At 49.3% G+C, this 23473-nt stretch overlaps 1 protein-coding gene across 1 annotated transcript in view; it reads left to right on the plus strand.

Annotated features, from left to right (window-relative positions):
• The first annotated feature begins 1845 nt into the window (after nt 1-1845).
• Nucleotides 1846-23473, plus strand: part of KLHDC4 (kelch domain containing 4) — a 34882-nt gene continuing 13254 nt past the window's right edge. Inside the window, exons 1-5 of the mRNA XM_055412986.2 lie at nt 1846-1990; nt 5384-5475; nt 7947-8025; nt 8610-8708; nt 12578-12714. Of these exons, the coding sequence (XP_055268961.2) occupies nt 1895-1990; nt 5384-5475; nt 7947-8025; nt 8610-8708; nt 12578-12714 (503 nt within the window). The 5' untranslated portion in view covers nt 1846-1894. The remainder of the gene's footprint in view (nt 1991-5383; nt 5476-7946; nt 8026-8609; nt 8709-12577; nt 12715-23473) is intronic.

Raw genomic sequence — 23473 nt, forward strand, 5'->3', positions numbered from 1 at the left:
GAACATCAGAGGTTGGTGGGCTACAATCCATGGGATTGCAGAGTTGGACATGACTGAAATGACTTAGCACAGTACTCATAATCAACAGAAATTGATAAGAGGCCATAGAAGAAATTCAGGCAAGGCTTTATTGGGACTTCTGCTGCAGCAAGAGGGAGTGAAACCAAGTAGCGGGTTCCCTTGCTTGCTCCCAGACAGGGGATGGGGTAGGTGAGTTGGTCCCTTATACAGGTGAGGGTAGGGTTGGTCCAGGGGTGTGGGGGTGGTGGCTTGCTCACTCCCTTGGTGGTGCTGTGTGCAAGGATCATGTACAGTAACCACACTTTTGTTTCTGACTTCTCAGAAGTGTCAGTTGGGGTTTTTGTCTTTTTGTATCTTGTTCATAATTTGCCACAACTGTGCATGCATGCCGTGCAGTTATTTTTAATCCCTTATAGTTTCTTTGCCAACCAAGGTCCATCTACTCAAGGCTATGGTTTTTCCAGTGGTCACGTATGGATGTGAGAGTTGGTCTGTGAAGAAAGCTAAGCACCAAAGAACTGATGCTTTTGAACTGTGGTGTTGGAGAAGACTCTTGAGAAGCACTTGGACTGCAAGGAGATCCAACCAGTCCATTCCAAAGGAGATCAGTCCTGGGTGTTCATTGGAAGGACTGATGCTAAGGCTGAAACTCCAGTACTTTGGCCACCTCATGCAAAGAGTTGACTCACTGGAAAAGACTCTGATGCTGGGAGGGATTGGGGGCGGGAGGAGAAGGGGACGATAGAGGATGAGATGGTTGGATGGCATCATCGACTCGATGGACATGGGTTTGGGTGGACTCTGGGAGTTGGTGATGGACAAGGAGGCCTGGCGTGCTGTGATTCATGGAGTCGCAAAGAGCCGGACACGACTGAGCGACTGAACTGATAGTTTCTTTGAATTTTGTTTATGGAGGAGGCATTAGTCCAGGTGCAAGCACTGAGGGAAGGGTCCCAGGTCCCAGCCCATCTGAATTTCTTTAAGTCTGAGTCTTGTGGTGGTTCACTCACAAAGTAGGGGATTATTTCCTCCTTTATGCTTTCCCTTTGCTGTTTGCTTGTCCTTGTCCTTAATTTGTTCTATTTCCTGATTCCGAGCATGAAATGATACCTTCTAAGCAACGAGAGGCATTTTCACTCTGCTCTGTCCAAACCTTAGCAGTCCACTTACTATATGTGTTTTTTTCGCATTTATTATGTTTAGTCAAAAGCGAGTGGGCAGTTTTGGTTTTCCAGACTTGGAAACTGACTGCTCTTGAAGAGAGGTCATTAGCCCTGTGCCACGATGGGGAAAACAAGTCCCCTCACACAGCACCCTTGAGGACAGTCACCTGGAAGGCGGATGGGCAGGGCTGTTTTTCTTGCTGAGTACAGTATCCTCAGCCCCTAACAGTATCTAGCGCGTTTTACACCTTCGCTCGGGGTCTGCGACTTGACCGTCTCTCCGGGGCAGGAAACCACAGAAATCATTTAACTTGCACAAGGGTTCGTGCTACCGAGTAAGCCAACTAGGTCACTGTGCACGGGGCTCAGCATTGTTGAACGAACACAGCGAGCGACAGGCGCCGCGTACCCGGTACAGCTGAAGGGGGAAGGGAAGGGGCCCAGCCTCGCTGCTTCTAGCGGGCACCATCCAGAGCCCGAGGCCTCCAGGCCCGTTTGTATAGGCGAACCATGAAGGACTACGGAAACAGCCATCCCCAAGCCCAGACCCAGGCTCAGGCCGCACCACCTGCCAGGAAACGCGCGCGCGCGCGCGCGCGCGAGGCAAACCGGAAGTGACGCGCTCTCTGCGCGCCCCCAGCACGTATTTCCTGCGCGCCGCGCGCCGCTAGAGTCGCTGGTGGTTCAGAAGCCTCCTTCGACCCGGAGCGATGGGCAAAAAGGGCAAGAAAGAGAAGGGCCGCGGGGCCGAGAAGACGGCCGCTAAGATGGAGAAGAAAGTGTCCAAGCGCTCGCGGAAGGAGGAGGTGAGCGGGCCCTGGGGGCAGTCAGACTTCTTTCGTCCGGGGTCGCGGGCGTATCCGGGCACTCCTGTGAGGGGCGCTGGCGGCGGCCGGGCTGAGCCGGAGCACCTCTGCAAGCCTCAGCCCTCGGCTTTAAGCGGGGCGCGTGACCCTCAGGGCAGCCCTGAGCAGTGAGCGTCGGTGGAGTGAGTGGGACTGTGGGAAGTTCCATAACGGTCGATGGTGACCACGGGTCTTTCTCTGTGTCTGTCCCTGTCTCCCTCTGTCTCTCCCTTCCTCTCGCTCCCTCCCTCCTTCCTCTCCTACCCTCTTTCTCTCCTCATCTTTAGCAGGGTCTGCAGATGGGTCAGTGCTAAACTTAGAGGCGAGAGCTCTGTTCCTAATTGCGCTCTGTTCCTGACTGTTGCTCAGGGACTCCCTAACCCAGGACAGTTTATAATGGTTAATGAGTGTTTGCTGCCTCTAGGCTTTGTGCTCTCTGGGCTTTCTCACAGCCAGTTGAATTAGGTAGCTTTGGCATATCCACCTGACAGTCAGGAAATCAGAAGCTAACAGGTTACGCAGGTCAGCTGTGAGGTGGCCGGGAGCTGAAATTTGACCAGACATCTCACATCCAGAGCTCTTGACCACATACCCTTGTCCCTTTTCTTCCTAAGGCATTCATGTGTCCATTTCGTCATCTGTCAAATAATGAGGTTGGGGTCTTTCTCTCTCCATCTGCTGTCATTTTTCAGCTGGGTAGAGGGGGGAGGGACTAAGCTGGCGGTCTTTAGGGACAACTTAGAGTTCTGCCCAACACAGAACTCATGTCTCAGATACCTGGTGACATCTGCATGCAGGTGGCGGTCACACAGATTGATTCCTCCCCTTCTGCATGGTCCTGCTGAAGCCCTATTTCTTCACCCTGTCTGGGCGACCTGCATCTCCTGGGCTTTGCCTCCTCAGCAGCTCACTCCCCAAAGGCTTTCAGGGAAGGTTTTTAAAGACAGGGTGAGGGAGGGGGCTGTCGCAGCATCAGCTCGTGGACATTCTGGTTGGTTGATGGTTAAGTAATTGGGAATCAACGTTATCAACCTTCTGATTCCAGCTGGTCTGGGGTCTCCATCCTTGTGGCCAGCATGCAGTTAACTTCTTCCACCTGGTAGGGGTTTCAGTGTCTGCAAAACAGCTCAGTGGACATGGCTCAGAATATTATCTGTAGGCCTTGGAGAGAAACTAAAAGTCCTGACTTTAAGGCTAAGTTACTTTTATTTTGTCTTGCTTGACTGTTTTCTGCAGTTTCTCACTCTTCTGATTAAATTTACCCTTTGGAACTCGAGAAGGCCTGGGAGGCTAGTTTTTCTACAGACAAGAGGGAGGCGGAGGACATTACGGGGGTGTGCCATGGGGTGGGATGGGGTGGTCTGTCCCGGGAAGACCCCAAAGTCTTGGTTAGAAGACGGCAGGGCTTGTGCTTCTAACGGAGGCTGCGACCAGGCCTGCTCCCAACCAGAGACACCATGGTCACTCCTGCTCTCGAGTGACGGGGGTTCAGTGCTTCCTGCTGACCTAGCCCAGGGCACATCAGTGCCACTCGCCCCATGACTGATACAGCAGCTCTCCCTCCAGGCCTGCTTGTCGCAACCATGCCCTCCTCCCACCTTGTTTCCATCTTTTCTTCTGCCTTAAGGAAGGTAATGACACTGGACTGGAACCTCTGAGTTCATCAAGGTTCCGGTAGTCCCTTGTTCACCTGTCCCTTCCTGGAAAGAACCAGTGGTTCAGTAACTTGTCTTTAGTACCTAAAGGGGCGTGTTTTGCACTTGGGTCTTGAAGTCAGCAGGATGGCTGTTACACGGAAGTAACAGGATGACAGGTGTTTCTGTGGACTCTTGTGAGGGTGCAAATTAGTAGTCAGTTGGGTCTTAAATTGTCAGTACATACAAGAGTGGCAGATACAACATAGCAGTTGCATACATAAAGATTTAGCTTGGAAAAATTACCTCCAACTCCACAAAGACAGGTCCTCCAACAGCCATGGTAGTATTTCCTGTAAAGTTTTGAAGTTGAGTCAGATGTTCAGCAGCAGCAGAATGGGTGGAGAAGCCGTGTGGCACTGCCACCATGACAGCGAACAGACCCGGGGCATCAGACTGCTCTTTCAGCAGGGTAAAGCAAAGAAGCAAGTCCAAGGGAATATTCAGTGTGATGACATTTACATGGAATTGGAAAACTTGAGACAGGAAGGTACAGAGCTTAGGGATACATTAATGGAGAAGGCAGTGGCAACCCATTCCAGTACTCTTGCCTGGAAAATCCCATGGACGGAGGAGCCTGGTAGGCTGCAATCCATGGAGTCGCGACGAGTCGGACACGACTGAGCAACTTCACTGACAGGTAGTGAAAGTATAGAGAGAAATGCCTAAGAGTCAGGAATCCTCAGTTCCAGACAGTGGCTGCTTCCGGGAGGTGAAGGGGGTACAGTGGGGAGGGGGGTTGCATGTGGCTGTTCAAGCCCAGGGCAAGTGATGTTCTGCTGAAAGGAGCCAAGAGGGAGCCTGGGCAGCTGGAGAGTGAGGAGGTGGGGTGAGATATGAGGTGGGTGAGGGAGGAAGAATGGCCTGAAAGTGTTTGTAGGTGCAGGAAGGACACCTCACTGACTTTCAGGCCCTGCAGAGTGTGAAAGCTGGGGGAGAGCTGGCATGAGGTGAAGTGGGGAGGAACGATGAGGGACAGATACCAGGTGTCAGCATGAGCCAGGTGCTGGGATGAGCATTGACGGGCAGGTGGGAGACTTTCCCGTGATAGACGGGTCAGCATCCCTGTGGGCTGGGGGACACTAGTATAAATGCAGGGACTGGGGGTGGAAGTCTGAGTTCCAGCACTGTCCAGCCGTGTACAGAAATAGGCACCTTAACCTCTAAATCTGTAGTTGTAACGGTGGAGATGATCTTACACAGGTTGGTTGCAGCTGGTAGTTGACGAGACCCCCGCAGTGTGCAGGCACATGTCAGTAAGCAGACTGACGTGTCTGGGTCACTTGGAACTTACATTTTGTTATGTTGGTAGAAGGTGGAAACTAAATAAATGAACTTAGAAACGTTAGACCCTGCTCTGCGGACAACAAAGCAGGCTGGTGTGGTGGCCCGGGCCTCGGTTTCCAGCGGTGATTGAAGATGTTGGTGTGAAATTGGGTGGGCTTGTCTCAGAAGAAGGCCTTTGGTGGGTGTGGGGAGTGAGGGTTTGGAATGAGATGACGCATGTGCCATGTGCCGGAATCTCAGGTTCTGAGTGTGCCTGTGTCAGGTTCTGTGACTTTTAAATGGAAGGAACAAGTTCTAATTCCGGTCAGGTCAGGGGGTCTGAGGAGAGCTGACCCAGGCATTTGGCCATGTGTAACTGCTTGTCTGTCTTCAGGAGGACCTGGAAGCCCTCATAGCCCACTTCCAGACTCTCGATGCCAGAAAGACTCAGGTCGTGGAGACACCCTGCTCACCACCTTCCCCACGGTAAGCAAGCTACAGGGTAGCTTCTGACAGTTTTCTGGTAGAAATTGGAAAGGTGCTTGAAACAGGCACCATGTTTTCATAAGTAACTGGGCACTTGGGGCATTTCCATCATTAGAATCTACTAGATCAGCTCCTACAAGACAAGGCTTATTTTTCACTTCTGTCTCTGACAAGTGGAAGGAAGGCAACTCAACTCTGTTGTCACATGGAAACACGGAGAAGAGGTCCCCCGGCACTGCTGCTCTTCAGGGAGGTTATGTGGGTTTGAAACCCCATCTGGTGACGATCTGTGTTTGAGGGTTGTGTTTTTTTTAAACAATGTTGTATTAGTTTCTGACATACAGCAAAGTGCCTCGGTTGTACATGCATGCATATATGTTGTTGTTGTTTAGTTGCTAAGTCATGTTCAACCCTTTGTGACCCCATGGACTGTAGCCTGCCATGCTCCTCTGTCCATGGGATTTCCCGAGCAAGAGTACTGGAGTGGGTTGCCATTTCCTTCTCCATGTGTCTGAGGTTTTTAAAGGCTCCTCAGAGGTACAAAAGTTAAAAAATCACGATGCTTTTCACTGTGCTCGTTCACAGCACTTTTATGTTCTCATGTGGGAAGCGTGACCATTAAACATAAAACTGTAAGCCATTATAGATGGGTTTGTAGTTTATGTGAGGAGTTCCCGTATCTTTTGTAGGATTTCAGACCTGGTGGAAGAAGGAGGAAGGAGCAGGCTGTGGTTTTTCCCTGGCTCCTTATCTCTTCGTTCTTGCCTCCTCAGCTCTTGAATGCCAGCAGTTCTCTGGTTTGATGCAGGACCCAGGGCTCCGTCATTCTTATCCTTGCTCCGGGCAGGCAGGGCCAGGACACAGAGCACCTCGAGCTAGGAGCCCAGGGAGGCCAAGTGACCCTGATGAGGAGATGCATGCCCTTTGGAGAATGGGAAATGCCTAACTACCCAAGCATCCAGGGCTGTTTTGTTAAGCTGAGAAATGATTTGCTTCATTTCCTTCAGGCCTGAGTGGAGGCCTTGGCCCAGCATGTCAGGAAGGGAGGTGGTGGAGTGTCCCCTCTGCCTCAGTGGGGTGCAGGGCATGGCCTGAATCCCACAACCTCGGCCCTGGCTTGTGGTGGTTACCTTTCAGGGTCAGGAGCAGTGTGCTCACTCCTGAGCGACACCAGGGGCTTTCCCTAGGCTCCCAAAGATCCCTTCTGTCCTTCAGTTCATAAATTCCCCTGGGAGTCAGGCTTTATATTCATTTTATTTGTCATGGTATCTTTGGGTCAAGCCTACGGGTCACATGTGGTAGGGGGACATGTTCATATGAATTGTTGAAGCAGATAAATCCATGAGATCGTGAAGGCTTTACCTCTGTGCAGGACGCCTGAGGGAACTCACTTTGAATGTGGGTTGATTTTTTTTTTTTTTTGGATGACATTTGCCTTAAAGTATGTTGCCCTAAAAGCCAGATGTAATGTTCCAGTATAATTTGAAACCTTGGCAGTGCCCTAGGTCATCAGGTCACTGGGCAGCCTCCTGAAGAAAAAGGGCAGGTGTTAGAGCTGAGATCTGCTGGGACACAGACCTTTCAGGGGTCACCTCAGTACCATCTCGCTTCCTACTAGTCCATCGAATTACAGGAAAAATCCATGAAAATCACCAAGTTTAAGTGTGTATATCCTCACGTCTTTGCTCAGAGGTAATTTAATGGGAGCATGAGGGTGAGGTGCTCGGTTGTATTGGAGACCAGGCTGCACTATTTTGACTTGAGGGTTTGACTGCAGAGTTTCTCAGCCGATAGAATGTCTCTGTGTATAATAAATCCCCAGTTAACAACAACAAAAAACAAACAGTTTTCCCTTTCCCTTTGAGAAGCATCGTTTGGCATTGATGTGGTAGAGGACACCTCGGGAACACTGCCCCAGGGGCTTCTGCACAGAGAATGTTTTCCCTCCTCGTGGCCATACCCTTCAATGCTTCCTGCCGAGATGTCAGGGCACACTTAAAATTCCTGTAGAGCTATTGCCTTGTCCTCACGTGTGAAAGTAAGCAGAAAGGTGTTTGCGTTTTCCACATGGAAACAGTCTGGGATGTATGTTGAAATGTTTGAATAGTGGACCTCTGAGGACAGTTAGATTGTGATGTAAGAGGACAGAGCTGTAAGGCAGGAAAGCTCTGGGAAGAGTGGCACAGGAGTAGACCCTACACCCCAGCCCGCCTGATGATTTTTAGCCAGATGCTGTTTGAGAGGCCCTGGGCCCTCCTGGGAGGCTAGCCTGGGTGTCAGTATCCTGAGGGTGAGGCTGGGATTAAGGGTGGTGCCTCAGCTTCCGTCCTCAGCCCTGGCTCCTCTTTTCCAGAAGTTCAGGACAGGCTGGTCCCCAGTGGCGCAGCCTGTGGAGGGAGAGAGACAGGCCGTTGGTTTGGGTGTCACATGGTTTGGTTTTTGTGTTGAGCTGCTGCTTGTGTCTCTTGCAGGTTAAATGCCTCCCTCTCCACTCATCCTGAGAAAGATGAATTAATCCTTTTCGGAGGTGAATATTTCAATGGCCAAAAAGTAAAGTATATATTTTATTCTTTCCCTTCAAATTTTCATGAGTCTCATTTAGAGAAAAATTCCTTTTAGGCACTGATGTAAAATACCCATTGGTCCTTTAACTCCCCCCTCATGTATCCTGCCTTCACACGGCAGGACTGGCCTGTGGTGTGGTCCTTGACAAGCTACCACGATCCTTGCGGGCCCTTCAGGGTCACAGCTCTTCCTGCCTGCATGAGGTGGGCCAGCACCCTGCTGCCCTTCCTCATGGTAAGTTTCCAGAGGTGTTTGAATAGGCAAAGTGCTGACACATGGTAGAGCAATTGATAACATCATAAAAACTGTAAGTTTTATTTTTGAGCATACCAGATAGCCCTGTGTTTCAGAGCTACAGATGAAATAGTTCCAGAGTCCTGAGTTCAGCTTCCCTGTGTGGTGGTCCAGAGGTGGTCTTTGACTTTGTGTCACCATCCTGGAGGGTCCAGGAACTGGCCTTAGGAAGCACACTGCCCAGGGAGGGCTAGTGATTGAGCTCTACCTTCTGCTTGCCGTTGCTTGTGTGGAAGCATCGTTCGTAACACTGAAGTTCCTCTTCCTTCCTGCAGACTTTTCTGTATAACGAACTCTACATCTACAACATCAGGAAGGACAGCTGGACCAAAGTGGAGATCCCCAACCCACCTCCGAGGCGCTGTGCTCACCAGGTACGTGTCCGTGTGACCATCAGCGCCCCCTCTTCTCATGCTGGGGTCCTGACTGACGCAGGATTCCGTGATGGGCTTTTGAGCTGGCAGCCTCCTCACTCTGCTGCCTCTGCCTGGAACGTGTTTTTTCTATTTTTTGACTGTGCTGGGTCTTCGTTACTGCGTGGGCTTTTCTCTAGTTGAGCAGAGCGAGGGCTGCTCTCTAGTTGCGGTGCATTCTCATTGTAGTGGCCTCTCGCATCACAGAGCATAGTCCCTTGGGCATGCGGTCTCAGTAGTTGTGGCACACAGCCTCAGTTGCTCCGCGTCATGTGAAATCTTCCCAGACCAGGAATAGAACCCATATTCCTTGCACTGGCAGGCGGACTCCCACCCACTGGACCACCAACGAAGTCCTCTTGTTCATTCTTATAACTAAGTATTTGAAACAGTGTTGGGGCTCAAAAGGTAGTTTGAAAGAGTGAAACCTCTCCAGTTTCAGCCTCCCAGGGCGTGACTGAAACATTCCTCCACACTGTGGTTCTTCTGATTCAGTGCTCAGAAGTAGCGTCCTGATTTGATATTGGGTCCGCAAGGGGGACCTGCCTGCCTGAACTGCATCGACGTCTCGTGCACAGCTAGGCTTGCAGCCATTTGGACTGGTTCATATTTTGAAAGAAATACGTGCCCTGCTTTTTGATTTAGAAACTAGATCTTGGTAAGCCTGGGTTTTAATTAGTAAATGGCTCTCGATAAGTTTGAGTCCATTCACCTGAGCCTACTCCAGCTCTGAGAACTTGTTCACCCAGGCCTCGAGGCTAAGCACCAAATCCTGTCCTGGTCAAGCAAGGAGTACTCCTAAGTGCCCCCGCCCGATGCCCGGACAGTTCCCGGGCCCCAGGCATGCAGGCTGAGGCGCTCCTTTGGTATTTTCTTACCCGTTTCAATTAGTTATTAACTGTCTTTGAAGAACTAGTATCAGAAGAGTCTTTGAGATTTTAATTTAGTCATTTGGGCAGGCTCTGATTCATATGCATATCTTGTGAGTACTTTTTGAGTCTGGGACTTAATATTATCCCTGTAGGTAAGGTTGGCTTGCTATTTACTCTGAATTTTCCAACAAATCAGAGCTATGGGAAACAGAATATTGGGGGAGAAGTCTTTTGCCTAGAGGTCATTACAGTTCAAATTCCACTACATTATATTTTGAGGTATAAAAATTTCCTCATTTTGGACTAGTTTAATGAATGTGATAACAGAAGCCATATTCTTTATCTTCTGTTTAATCAATCGGGCAGAAGGAGTAGAAAGAGAAAGCTTATATGTGCACCCATCATTCTGTCATTTCTCTGAGATCCTAGGTTTTTGGGAGGTGAAGTTTATTTTAGCATGTAATTTGAAATTTTAATGCCATTTTCTAAAATTAATACAGCTGGTGAGAGAAAGGAGTGGGCCACAGGCCCACTGAAGGTGCGCCCAACAACCTCTTGGACCTCACTTGTCAGGTCTTGCCTGGTGTTGCCCTCCCGGGACCCTCCCTGGGTAGAATGTTCAGATGCTCCTGTTTGGATGGACTGAGCAGGACTGTTGAGAATTGAAGTGTGGGGGAGGAGGGGTTTGGGCGCAGGTGAAGTTCACCTCTTCTTACTCATCTGATGGTTTGTTTTTCCCAAAGCAATAACTCACTTGAAACAAAATGCGTTCTTGCAAACAGAATAAACAGTTCCCTATGGTTTAAAAAAAGAGTCACCTCTCTTCTCATCAGCCTTTGTGTGTACATGAGCAGTAAGTAGTCAGTGTTTACAGAATGACTACTTCTGGGTGATTGGAATTGTGCCCATGGTAGCTGCAGAAGGCATTTCCTTGCAGCTCAGTCACAGCTGTGTCACGTTCCACCTGAGCAACAGGGGTGGCTTGTTCATTGGGAACTGAGCATTTTTTACACGTGAGGCACACTTCCAGGGCTGAGATGCACCAACAAAAAGGACACATTTGCCGTTTTTTATTGTGTCCCCTGGGTTCTGTTTTCTTTGGTTCTGGTGACCTGGCAAGTTGTTAGGACTCGACTTTCACAAAGCTGATGCGAGTGGCTGACATCAGAATCCAGTCAGAGTCTGTATGTTGTTTTGGACTCCATTGTGCCTTTTTTTGGCCTTTGGAGGGAGAGTTGTGACCTTAAGGTTTTCTGGACATGATTTTATTCCATTGAAAACGACAGCTGCTGCTGCTACTGCTAAGTCACTTTAGTCGTGTCCGACTCTGTGCGACCCCATAGACGGCACATAAACTCAAATGCCTGGGAAGCGTCCAGCCTTGTGTGACACGTAGGAACGTAGACACTGGTAGGGGAAGCCCTGCCTCGGCCTGGGAGCAGAGCCATCCTGCTTTGGTCACTGGACAGTGTTTGACCTTTGTTAGGTCCAGGGACCATTGGCCGTCAGTCCGTCTAAACCATTACTTCAAAACCACCATGAGTATGTATAAGTGTGTGTGAATATATGTATGTCAAGGAGTTTATTTTTATTGCTTTATTTTCAAATACATAATCACTCCAAAGAGGGCCAGGGGGCTCAGTGGAAAAAAATCTGCCTGCAGTACAGGAGACACAAGAGATGTGGGTTCCATCCCTCATCGGGAAGATCCCCTGGAGGAGAAGATGGCAACCCACTCCTATATTCTCGCCTGGAGAATCCCATGGACAGAGGAGCCCAGCAGGCTACAGTCAATGGGGCTGCAAAGAGTTGGACACAACTGAGCACATACATGTGTGTGTGTATATTTTCTTTGTTCTGTTCTTTCCAGTTGATGCAGTATTTGTAACACTATCCCAGGCATTAAATACTTCCTATAATAAGATATTTCAAAACCACGTTGTATCGCACAATATGAATATACCACCCAAACTTCATTAAACTCAGAAAAATGTGTTAAGTTTGTGCCTAAGCTAATTTTCTTGTCTGGGTTAAAGATTTGAAATAGTTCCTTACAATCACTGGGGTTTTAGAGTCACAGGAAGCTGATTTGTCTTCTGATAGGTCAATGCCGAGAGGATTCATAGAACTGAGTGGAAATGGCGTGGGGGGCCACATCACCTTGCGTGTGTCACCAGGATCCTCCAGTTAGTCCAGGGCAGGGACAGCATGGTGATAAAGCCATAGTTCTGCGGCATTAAGCTTAGTTAAGTGACAGCCTGTGCTGCAGTGAAAGCCTGGGGTGCTCTGAGGGTGCCTGAAGGTGGCATCCTGGGAACCACTGTCTGACTGCCCAGTGTGTGCTTGTCTGTGGAGGTTTGCTGGGGCAGGAGGCATTCACCCAGAATGCTTGGGAGCACCTGGTGTCCAGCTGCCCCAGCCCACTTCTCCTGCCCCAGCCACACTGTGCCTGCTGCCGTGGACACTGCTTCTGAGCCCTTGGCCACTTGGTGTGAAGACGTGCCCTGTGGCCTGCTTTGCTGCCAGAGCCCTGGGACTGGTGACACCGGGGCAGGCTGGCTCGCCATCTGCCCCCTGCAGGCATTCACTGACTAGGCAGCACCCCCACATTTTTGGGGTACTGGCAGAAGAAGTGATTTCTGTGAAGTCTGTCCCCTCACGCAGTTCACATAAAAGCAGCCAAGTTGAGACTGTCTCCGCAGCCATGCCCTCCCTGGGTGGGGGGCACTCCAGGGAGGGGCTCCATTGGCCACTGGCCTCCAATGACTTTGTGACTCTGTCGGCCCAGGCACTCCTGCATGGTCCCGTGTGACCTGTGAGTCCTGGACCTTCAGCAGAACCAGAGGGGCAGGCCTTTGAGACTGGGGTGTGGGCTTGGAACTGAGTGACCAGGACAGGTCTCCAGTTGGACCGAAAGCTGTCTGGCTGTGCTCTGACCCATCACCATTCTCTCAACAGGCCGTGGTGGTGCCCCAGGGTGGTGGGCAGGTGTGGATCTTCGGTGGGGAGTTTGCCTCTCCTGACGGAGAGCAGTTTTACCACTACAAGGACCTCTGGGTGCTGCATTTGGCCACCAAGACCTGGGAGCAAGTCAGGTGAGGTGCTGGGTGATGAGCCCAACCCCTGGGCCCGCTCCTGTCCCCTGCCAGCATTTGGAGTTCACAGCAAGTGGCTCTAGGGAAGCACATTCGTCCAGGCCTGATGGTGGTGGTAGCAGCACGTGGTGGGTTGTCCCCTCAGTGACCTGCCAGACTGTGTGTGACATGTGCTGTCTCGTGGCCTTCAGACTTTCCACGTCTGTTACAGGTGTTAGTTCCAAGGAAGCAGGGAGGCACTGGGGATGTACAGTCACTGCCCTTTGCAGGGCTCCCCGTGGCCACGGACTCTAGCCCCAGCTGAAAGTCCCACTCGAACTGTGTTCTGCTGCTGTTAGCTCGGTGACGCTTGCAAAGCATTTGAAGCCTCCGTCCTGAGTCAGAAGTTGTTCCTGCTGAGCAGGTCTTTACTTCATTGTTGATTGTAACTGAAGGCGGAGAATTCTGTAAGAAACATTGTAGAGCCTCAGTTCAGTTCAGTTCAGTCGCTCAGTCGTGTCCGACTCTCCGCGACCCCATGAATCACAGCACGCCAGGCCTCCCTGTCCATCACCAACTCCCCGAGTACACTCAAACTCATGTCCACAGAGTCGGTGATGCCATCCAGCCATCTCATTCTCCGTCGTCCCCTTCTCCTCCTGCCCCCAACCTTTCCCAGCATCATTGTCTTTTCCAGTGAGTCAACTCGTCGCATGAGGTGGCCAAAGTATTGCAGTTTCAGCTTTAGCATCAGTCCCTCCAATGAACATCCAGGATTGATCTCCTTTAGAATGGACTGGTTGGATCTCCTTACAGTATAAGGGACTCTCAAGAGTCTTCTCCAACACCACAGTTCAAAAGCATCGATTCTTCGGCGATCAGCATTCTTCACAGTCCAACTCTCACATCCATACATGACCACGGGAAAAACCATTGCCTTGACTAGACGGACCTTGGTTGGCAAAGTAATGTCTCTGCTTTTTAATATACTATCAAGGTTGGTCATAACTTTCCTTCCAAGGAGCAAGCGTCGTTTAATTTCATGGCTGCAATCAGCATCTGCAGTGATTTTTTTGTAGAGCCTGCTCCATGCTAATACAGAGGTGCAGAGACAGCTCGGCCCCTCTGTTCCAGCCTGGGTGGAGTGGTGTGGCAGGGAAAGTGTTAGGTGCTTTATTTCTTGTCTTTTTTTGTCTGATGGATTTTTTTCCAAGCCTGCCTTCTGGGCCATGGTCTCTGGTTCTCAGTGAGGAGATGAGCAGAGGGGCAGGGCTGTGCTGAGCTCTAGGAAGAGCTCAGTGTCAGGGTGCAGCTGTGCAACTGACCAGAGCCCTGGTCCCTGCGGGGTAGAAGTCAGGGGATGGAGGCTGTGTCCCTGGCTTCGCCTCTTCCTCTGTTTGCCTCCACTCCCCTTGTTAGGTTCTGGGCTGTAGCCCCCGCGCCACCCAGCCCAGCGTGGTCCATAAGATGGCCAGGACAGCGTGCCTCGTGTGGCCTCTTCTCCTGCTGTTACAGGGTCTGTGAACACCATGGGTAGGGGGCAGGTGTCTCAGGGAGGGGTCCTCAGTGAGCCATACCCCAGAAGCCACAAGAGAGGGACTGCCTGAGCATGGCAAGTAGGAAGCCTTCTCTAGCGGGAGTGACGCCACCAGGATAGTGGGGAGTCATGGCAGCTGTACGAGCTGTGAGCTTGTGTCCAGCATAGAGACTTTCTGTCGAGCGGTCAGCAACAAGCTCCTGGATGTGAGACAGCAGCCTCGAGGGCTCCCAGAGCAGATTGGGGTGGTCCGGTGGGGAGGGCGGGGCGAGCAAGGCCATGCTGGCCGGAGCGTTAGCAGCTTCCTGTTGCACGCCTGCCATCGACTCCATTCACCTTTCGGAACAGACCCTAAAGAAATACTGCTTTTAGGAAATCATGGATGGAGATATAGTATATGCACGAAACACTAGAGCAACACGTGCCTGAGCGTATGTGCACACACGTGCCTGCAGAGTGGGCTAGAGGCCCGCGTGTGCACACACACACGCACACACGAGTGCGTTTGTTCACACACGGCCCAGAAAGGTCTGATGCTTCCAAGTTTTCTTCTGACTCCTAGATCTTCTGTTTGCACCTGTTCTAGAATTGCTCCATGTTAATTGCTATATGGTTTTATAGCCAGAAGGTTTTCCTCATTTCCTTAAAAAATTTCTTTGTCGTGCACTCGTTGTTTTCATAAGAGCTTTAGGATCACTGTTTCAGGTTCTGTCCTTAACCATTCTAATGGGATTTCGATTGGATTGCCATTTGTAGATTGCACCTACAATCTAGGGAGAATTCAGTTCAGTTCAGTCGCTCAGTCGTGTCCAACTCTTTGCGACCCCATGAATCACAGCACGCCCAGGCCTCCCTGTCCATCACCAACTCCCGGAGTTCACTCAAACTCCTGTCCATCGAGTTGGTGATGCCATCCAGCCATCTTATTCTCTGTCGTCCCCTTCTCCTCCTGCCCCCAATCCCTCCCAGCATCAGAGTCTTTTCCAGTGAGTCAACTCTTCGCATGAGGTGGCCAAAGTATTGGCACTTCAGCTTTAGCATCAGTCCTTCCAATGAACACCCAGGACTGATCTCCTTTGGAATGGACTGGTTGGATCTCCTTGCAGTCCAAAGGATTCTCAAAAGTCTTCTCCAACACCACAGTTCAAAAGCATCAATTCTTCGGCGCTCAGCTTTCTTCACAGTCCAACTCTCACATCCATACCATACATGACCACTGGAAAAACCATAGCCTTGACTAGATGGACCTTGGTTGGCAAAGTAACGTCACTGCTTTTTAATATGCTATCTAGGTTGGTCATAACTTTCCTTCCAAGGAGTAAGCATCTCTTAATTTCATGGCTTCAGTCAGCATCCGCAGTGATTTTGGAGCCCCCCAAAATTAAGTCTGACACTGTTTCCCCATCTATTTCCCATGAAGTGATGGGACCAGATGCCATAATCTTAGTTTTCTGAATGTTCAGTTCAGTTCAGTCACTTAGTCGTGTCCGACTCTTTGCGATCCCATGAATCACAGCACGCCAGGCCTCCCTGAGTTCACTCCAACTCATGTCCATCGAGTCGGTGATGCCATCCAGCCATCTCATTCTCTGTCGTCCCCGTCTCCTACCCCCAATCCCTCCTAGCATCAGACTCTTTTCCAGTGAGTCAATTCGTCGCATGAGGTTCCCAAAGTATTGGAGTCTCAGCTTTAGCATAAGTCCTTCCAATGAACACCCAGGATTGATCTCCTTTAGAATGGACTGTTTGGATTTCCTTGCAGTCCAAGGGACTCTCAAGAGTCTTCTCCAGCACCACAGTTCAAAAGCATCAATTCTTCGGTGATCAGCTTTCTTCACAGTTCAACTCTCACATCCGTACATGACCACGGGAAAAACAATAGCCTTGACTAGACGGACCTTGGTTGGCAAAGTAATGTCTCTGCTTTTTAATATGCTATCTAGGTTGGTCATAACTTTCCTTCCAAGGAGTAAGCGTCTTTTAATTTCATGGCTGCAATCAGCATCCGCAGTGATTTTGGAGCCCCCCCAAAAATAAAGTCTGACATTGTTTCCACTGTTTCCCCATCTATTTCCCATGAAGTGATGGGACCAGATGCCATGATCTTCATTTTCTGAATGTTGAGCTTCAAGCCAACCTTTTCACTCTCCTCTTTCACTTTCATCAAGAGGCCTTTGAGTTCCTCTTCACTTTCTGCCATAAGGGTGGTGTTATCTGCATATCTGAGGTTATTGATATTTCTCCCGGCAATCTTGATTCCAGCTTGTGCTTCTTCCAGCCTAGCGTTCCTCATGATGTACTCTGCATATAAGTTAAATAAGCAGGGTGACAATATACAACCTTGACGTACTCCTTTTCCTATTTGGAACCAGTCTATTGTTCCATGTCCAGTTCTAACTGTTGCTTCCTGACCTGCATACAGGTTTCTCAACAGGCAGGTCAGGTTGTCTGGTATTCCCATCTCTTTCCGAAGAGAATTAACACCTGTCTAATCCTCAGTGCCCCCTCCCACGCCACAGCCCAGGGATGTTTCACATACCTGCTCTTAGCAGTCTTAGTTAGGTTTATTTTTTATCATTCAGTAACTTTTAAACTGGCCCAGAAGTAGACTTTCCAGTCAGAGAGCGTGTGTTCCTAGAGCCTTCTCCCATGGCACTGCAGGCACAGCTCTGAGCAGCGCCCAGGGGTCTTGTCTGGAGGTTTCTACTTGTTCTCAGGCTCCATCCTTACTTCACAGTGCAGCAGGCGCTACCGCGGGGTGGCCACCTCATCGGCACCAAGAAGGGGTGTCTTTTAGGACTCAGGAGGTCCGATAACACGAATTGGTGGTGGAATGTCTGGGAGACTTGTCAGCCTGTGAGGAGGGCTCAGAGCTGAGCGGACACCTGTGTTGGTGGTTCTTGGACTGCGATGCCCGGGGAGCTCTGAAGACACATGTTCTCATCCTCCTCCCTCCAGATGTCGTCTGACCCAGAGCTGCTTTAAAACGGGACTCAGGAATCTGCCTCTCCCCTCCTCAGTGGCCCTGATCCAGACGGCCCTGGATCTCAGCTGCAGGCCTCGCCTACCAGTGGGTCTCATACTTATCTTAGGCACTGTTCACTAATGTGAAAAACGTCTGCTGCCCTGTAAGAAAACTCACGTAAAATGCCTCTTAAATCCTTCACAATGAAAAAGAGTGTGGATATGGCTTCTGTAACTTACTACTTATTGCAAAATGAAAGCATCTCCCCACTTGTTTGGCAGGGACATGAGGGCCTAATTGACGAAGCCCAGCATAGCTGCAGAGAAGCCGGTGGGCTGATTACTCTGGGTGGGCTTTGTCTTGGAGCTGCTGCTGCTGCTGGTCACTGAGCTTGGTTATTAATAACGCCGACGTAACTGCCACGGTGGGGAGAGGGGTGACTGCTGGCAGCTTCTCTGTAATTTTTTCTTACTGACCGAGAAGCACAGGGAAGGAGCTTGGGCCGAAATGAAGGCTGGTTTTGCTGTTTCTGGGGAATATGGCTGAGCCTGGGGGAGTCCACATGTCTTGGGCTCCAGTCCTGGGAACAGCACAGCAGGAGTTCACTGTGAACTGAGTTTCTCCAGACTCCAGGATTTGGCCTTGCTCTCTAGAAGAGTGAGAACTCTTAGTAAAGTTTTGTTTTCTAGGAAACGTTTTTTACTCTTGTGGGGTAGTTTGAGGGAAGGAGAGAGTGAGAAAAGGTTATCCAACAGTGAAGGCCACAGAGGTGGGGTTATATCAGCACTGGGGTCTGTAGAACCTTTCTTAGCTTGTGAATTAGGGTTTATGAAGCCGTGCCTTAGTACTGGCGCGGGGACTGATCCCCAGTGCTCTTAATGTATGAAACCTGGACATTTCCGCCAGTTTCTCTTGAGCAGTGATACCAGGAAGTTGACAGCTAAGTGGATTTTGTGCCGGAGCTTCTTGTCTGTCATCTCCACCGGGCCAGCAGCCACTGCCAGACCCAGCACCATCTCCAGCTGGAACTTGATCCAGGACGTCACTTCATCCACTTTGGCCTCCGTGTCCTCACTGTGGGTCCGCAAGGAAGGGAACCTGCCAGCCTTCTTCAGGCCTGGGCCCCACGTTTGTGGGGTCTACTTGATCAGACAAAGCCAAAACCATATCGTACTTCTTGGCCAGCTTCTTATTCTTGTTGAATTCCTTCAGTGCCTTGATGTCCACGTGGGGGATACCCACAGCCTTGGCCTTGTCACAGTGCTGCTGGTCCCCCAGAGCGTGTATGGAGAATAGGGGCAGGGAGTGGGTTTAAGTCTGATGGTCCTGAGAAGTGTTTGAGGGTCATCGTTCTTTTCGTTGTTTGGGCCACGCCACGCAGTGTGGGATCTTAGTTCCCTGACCAGTGTTCAAACCCATGCCCCTGTGTTGGGAGTGCGTAGTCTTAATTACTGGACCACCAGGGAAGTCCCTTCTTGGCTTTCAAGCAGGCTTTTCTCCTGGGAAGCAGGGTGATTCCCAGACGTCGCTTTGTCCTTCATGTTTGCCCTACTCATGTTTCTGTAGCACATTTACGAGTAGACTTTGGAGACTTTGCTGTCTTCTTTTTATGCACGCTCTCCATTCTGCTGCTGCTAAGTCACTTCAGTCGTGTCCGACTCTGTGTGACCCCATAGACGAAAGCCCACCAGGCTCCCCCTTCCCTGGGATTCTCCAGGCAAGAACACTGGCGTGGGTTGCCATTTCCTTCTCCAATGTGTGAAAGTGAAAAGTGAAAGTGAGGTCGCTCAGTCGTGTCCAACCCTTAGCGACCCCACGGACTGCAGCCTACCAGGCTCCTCCATTCATGGGATTTTCTAGGCAAGAGTAGTTTAATAGACATCATGACAGTTTGAAAACAAGAGGAAGAGTCCTTTTTGTTACTAATGTCAAGGAGACCAGAGCTTAAATGTCAGCATGGCCTCCCGATTTATGTTGGGCAAGCGTGATGAGCTTTACCAGATGTTTTGAGAGTCCCTTCAGTCTCTGCCTTCCGTGGTCGGTACCTGCACAACTGACCTGATTTTAAGATTCTGTCTCCTAATTCTGTTTTTACTTTCATAATATAGAGCCTATCTCCCTATCCTCAGCTGCATTTCTTCCAGAAAGTAGGGGAGAAGAGTGGGCTGTGTTCTGCGGACGTGCAAAGGCAGGAGTCGACATTTACCCACCTGTCCTGTCTCCTGTCTTTCCTGGAGGAAGAAATGGCAATCTGCTCCAGTATTCTTGCCTGAAACATTCCATGAACAGAGCTGCCTGGCAGGCTATAGCCCATGGGGTCTCAAGGAGTAGGATACTGCCGAGCTACTGAGCACCTGTCTCTCACAGCACAGACTCCTTTGTGGTAGTTTATTATTTTATGAACACCCGACAAATGGTGGTTTGATTACTGATCGTAATAGTTAAAATACAGGACACAGCTCTGATAGGCTGCCTGGATTCTAGAAACTGCTGCTAGTTTTTCTATGCAATGTGATTAAATACTTACTAACTCCCCAAATCTGTTTGAGTGGTGCTTGGAAAAGTGGGGCCAGATTCTGAAGGTACCTGTTTGGTTATGGGGGAGATGCTGTTGCCTGTGGTTTGAGTCCAGCTTCTGGCCATGTCAGAACCAGTCTTGCAGGAAGATCCCTTCTTTTTCTGAGGATGGGCCGCTAGATCAAGTTACCCGTCAGCTCAGCCTGTGTGGTCTTGAATCTCTGGGGTTACGAGAGAAATTTTTCCTCTGCTTAGTAAATGTCTCAGGAACAGTGTGGTACTATGGCATATCTTTTGTAAGGTGTAAACTTTAAAATAACTCGGGGACGTATTTGCATACTGAGTGCCTAACGCTCTGTTTGTATCCAAAGCCCATGGAGTTACTTGATGTGTGTGCATTTTCTGTAAATGTCACTGCAGTGGCGGGTTGGAAAGGGCCTGGGTGATGCTGAGTGGCAGCATGCCCTGCCAGAGCGCTGTACCACACGTAACTCGGATGTGCTGAAAGCGCTCCCTCCCACGGCAGGACACATGTAATTTTGTGCCGCTTATAGATCTGGCTGTGTAGGACATGTGAATTTTTTAAGACTCCATATTTAGGAGTGACGGCAGTTGAAAAGTGCCTGTTGAAGATTGAAATATAAACAGATTTTTTTGGGTGAGTTTATTTTTCTGATGGGGTATATAGAGCCTTTTTATAGAAAAAAAATTCCCGTTTTGGTTAGAAAACACAGTGATACTCGGCTACTGCCAGCAAAGTTAATTGACTCCTCCGTGCCTGGCCCACGGAAGGGTGACACTCCCTTCAGATTCTTGGGCAGGAGGCCCTGACCTGGCCACCCTGGGGGTCATCTAGAGGCGCCTTGGCTTGCTGGCACTGTTTCTGTAGGTCACTGGGCCTCTGCAGTCATGGTTACTAGAGTAACACTGGGAGCATTTGTGCTCTCCTGTGTACCTTTTCTTGAAGTAGAATTGGAAGCGAACCTACTAGCTTTTGAATGAAAACCTGTTCCCCAGATTGTATATTTGTAAAGTGTTATAACAGTTTCTCAGAAAGGGAGTCTGCTGCGCACCCAGCAAGGTGGTGTTCTTCTCATTCACCTTCTCTGTTGTGTAGGTAGCTGTATGTTGGGGCTTATCACCGCGGCACCCAGCACGGGGGCATGGGGGGGTGGTGCGGCTGCTTCTGCCTGCAGCCTGCTCTGAGGACAGAGCTGCTTCCTCTCTGCAGAGAGCACAGGCGTGGACCTGTGGTGTTGCGGCCTGGCACAGCCCCTCCTTCTGAACCTTGTTCTTCTGGTGTTTTTTATCACGAGTTTACATGAGAAAACATGCTTACTCGATTTGTGGGTGGTAAAAAGCTAGGAGGGAAAGCAAATAAGTTGGTTGACAAATTCAGCTTCCAAAATCATCTTTGTGGACCAAATCAAGCAAGAAGAAATTGAAGTGGGGTTGAGTTTTCCTTCTAGGTTGCATTTGGAAGAACTGCCCTTGCTAGAAGGGAAGAAGGATTTAGTAAGTTGAAATCCTGGTCGTTGTCTGCATATGGTGATGCTACCCTAAGGCTGATGCTTAAAGATTGTATTAGCAGGATATAGTCGACAGGGACAGATAGTTTTTGGTTGACTTTCCATGGCTGAGTACATTGGTCAGTTTGAATGACATGTTAAAAGGGACGTTAGTAAACTGGGTGTTAGGAGAGAGAGACTGGGATGCTGAGGTGTTTGAGGAAAGGTGAGGGAAAGGGATTTGTTCTAGATTGGAATAAGGAGGGACCCTGGGGGTCCTCATGGCCATGTGTGATGAGTCGTTCATCTGAGATTTGCTGGTGGGGAGACACTGGGTTGGGCAGCTCGAGCTTCTCGTTCATTTTGAGAGTCTCTGTTGTATCTTTTAGGGCCTGTGGTTTGGGGGAAAGCTTTGTAGAAAAAAGTGGAAATAAATGGATAATAATGCCTTCTGTAGAGAAGAGCCAGACTGGGGGGCTCAGGTTGTAAGCATCCTTTGTAGCCAGGACTTGGTGGTTGGATTGTGTGGGTGGGAGAGCCAGATGGAGACAGCACCAGTGCAGAGCAGGGCGAGCAGAGGCAGCCTGGCAGATGGGCCTGGCTTGACCATGTCAGCTCTTTTTAAATCGGGTCATTGTTTCCTTACTCTTGAGTTTTAAGGGTTGTTTGTGTATTCTGGATAACAGTCCTTTATCAGGTGTGTTTTTGGCAAATATTTTCTTCCATACTGTGACTTCTAATTCTCTTGATATATCTTTTGCAGAGTGTAAGTTTTAAATTTTAATACAGTCCAGCTTGCATGCGTGCTTAGTCACTCAGTCGTGTCTGACTCTCTGCGACCCCATAGACTATAGTGCACCAGGCTCTTCTGTCCATGGGGTTCTCCAGCCAGCAGTACGGAGTGGGTTGCCATTTCTTCCTGTGGGGGATCTTCCCTAGCCAGGGATTGAACCCATGTCTCCTGCATATCCTTCACTGGCAGGTGAATTCTTTACTGCTGAGCAATCTGGGAAACCAGCTTTTCTGTCAGTTATTTTACATGTGGGCCTGTGATCCATTTTGAGTATTTTTTGCTAAAGGTTTGCAAAAGGACACATAAGGTTTGTGTCCAGGTTCATTCTTTTGCATTTGGACATCCAGTTGATCCAGCACCATTTGTTGAGGAGACTGTCTTTGCTCCATTGTATTGCCTTTGCTCTTTTGTCAAAGATCAGTTGACTGTACTTTTTAAAAAACTGATTAATTAGTTTTTGGCTGTGCTGAGTCCTTTGCTGCACGCAGGGTTTCTCTCGTTGCATCGAGCAGGGACCATTTTTCATTGCAGTGGGCAGGCTCGCAGGCTTCTCCTTGCAGTGGCTTGTCTTGTTGCGGGGCACGGGCTCTAGGGCGAGTAAGCTTCAGCAGTTGCTGTGCATGGGCTCAGTAGGTGTGGCGCATGGGTTTAGTTGTTGTCCCATGGCATGCACAGTCTTCCCTGAAACCATGGCAGGCTGACTCAACCACTGGATCACAAGGCAAGTCCTGGTTGACTGTACTTAGGAAATCTGTTTCTGGGCTTTCTTTTCTGTTCCACTGACCTACTTGTTTCTTCTCTCACCAATACCCACTGCTTTGGTTACTGTAGCTTTGTAGTGTAGTCTGATGTCAGGAAGTCTGGTTCCTCCAGCTCCGTTTTTCTTTCTTGGGATTGTTTTGGCTATTTGAGGTCTTCTGTGTTTTCATACAATTATAAAAGTCTTAGTTCTATGAAAAATGCCATTGATAATTTGATAGGGATTGCACTGAATCTGTAGATTGCCTTGGGTAGTATCCTTTTTTTGACAACGTTGATTCTTCCAAAGAACATGGTATATCTTTCCATCTGTTTATATCGGTTTCAATTCCTCCCCCTCCCCCCATTTTCAGTTTCTTTAATCTCCGTCTTACATTCTGAGTATAGGTCTCATGTCTTCTTAGGTAAATTTATTCCTAGGTATTTTATTTATGTTTTTTGATGTAATAAATGGGATTGCTTCATTAATTTTTCTTTTTGATATTTCATTGTAGTATATAGAAATGCAACAGGTTTCTGTGGATTAATTTTGTATCCTACAACCTTACTGAATTCATTGATGAGCTCTAGTAGTCTTTTTCTTTCATAGTTTTCTGTTAGCATATTTAGGATTTTTTGTATATAGTTGCATGTCATCTGCAAAAAATGACAGATAATTACTTTTATTCCAATTTGGATTCCTTTTAATTTCTTTTTCTTTT

Source organism: Moschus berezovskii, chromosome 22 (assembly GCF_049115385.1).
Source record: "Moschus berezovskii isolate FMDL1 chromosome 22, NW_MosBer_1.0, whole genome shotgun sequence".
In the NCBI taxonomy this organism is placed as follows: domain Eukaryota; kingdom Metazoa; phylum Chordata; class Mammalia; order Artiodactyla; family Moschidae; genus Moschus; species Moschus berezovskii.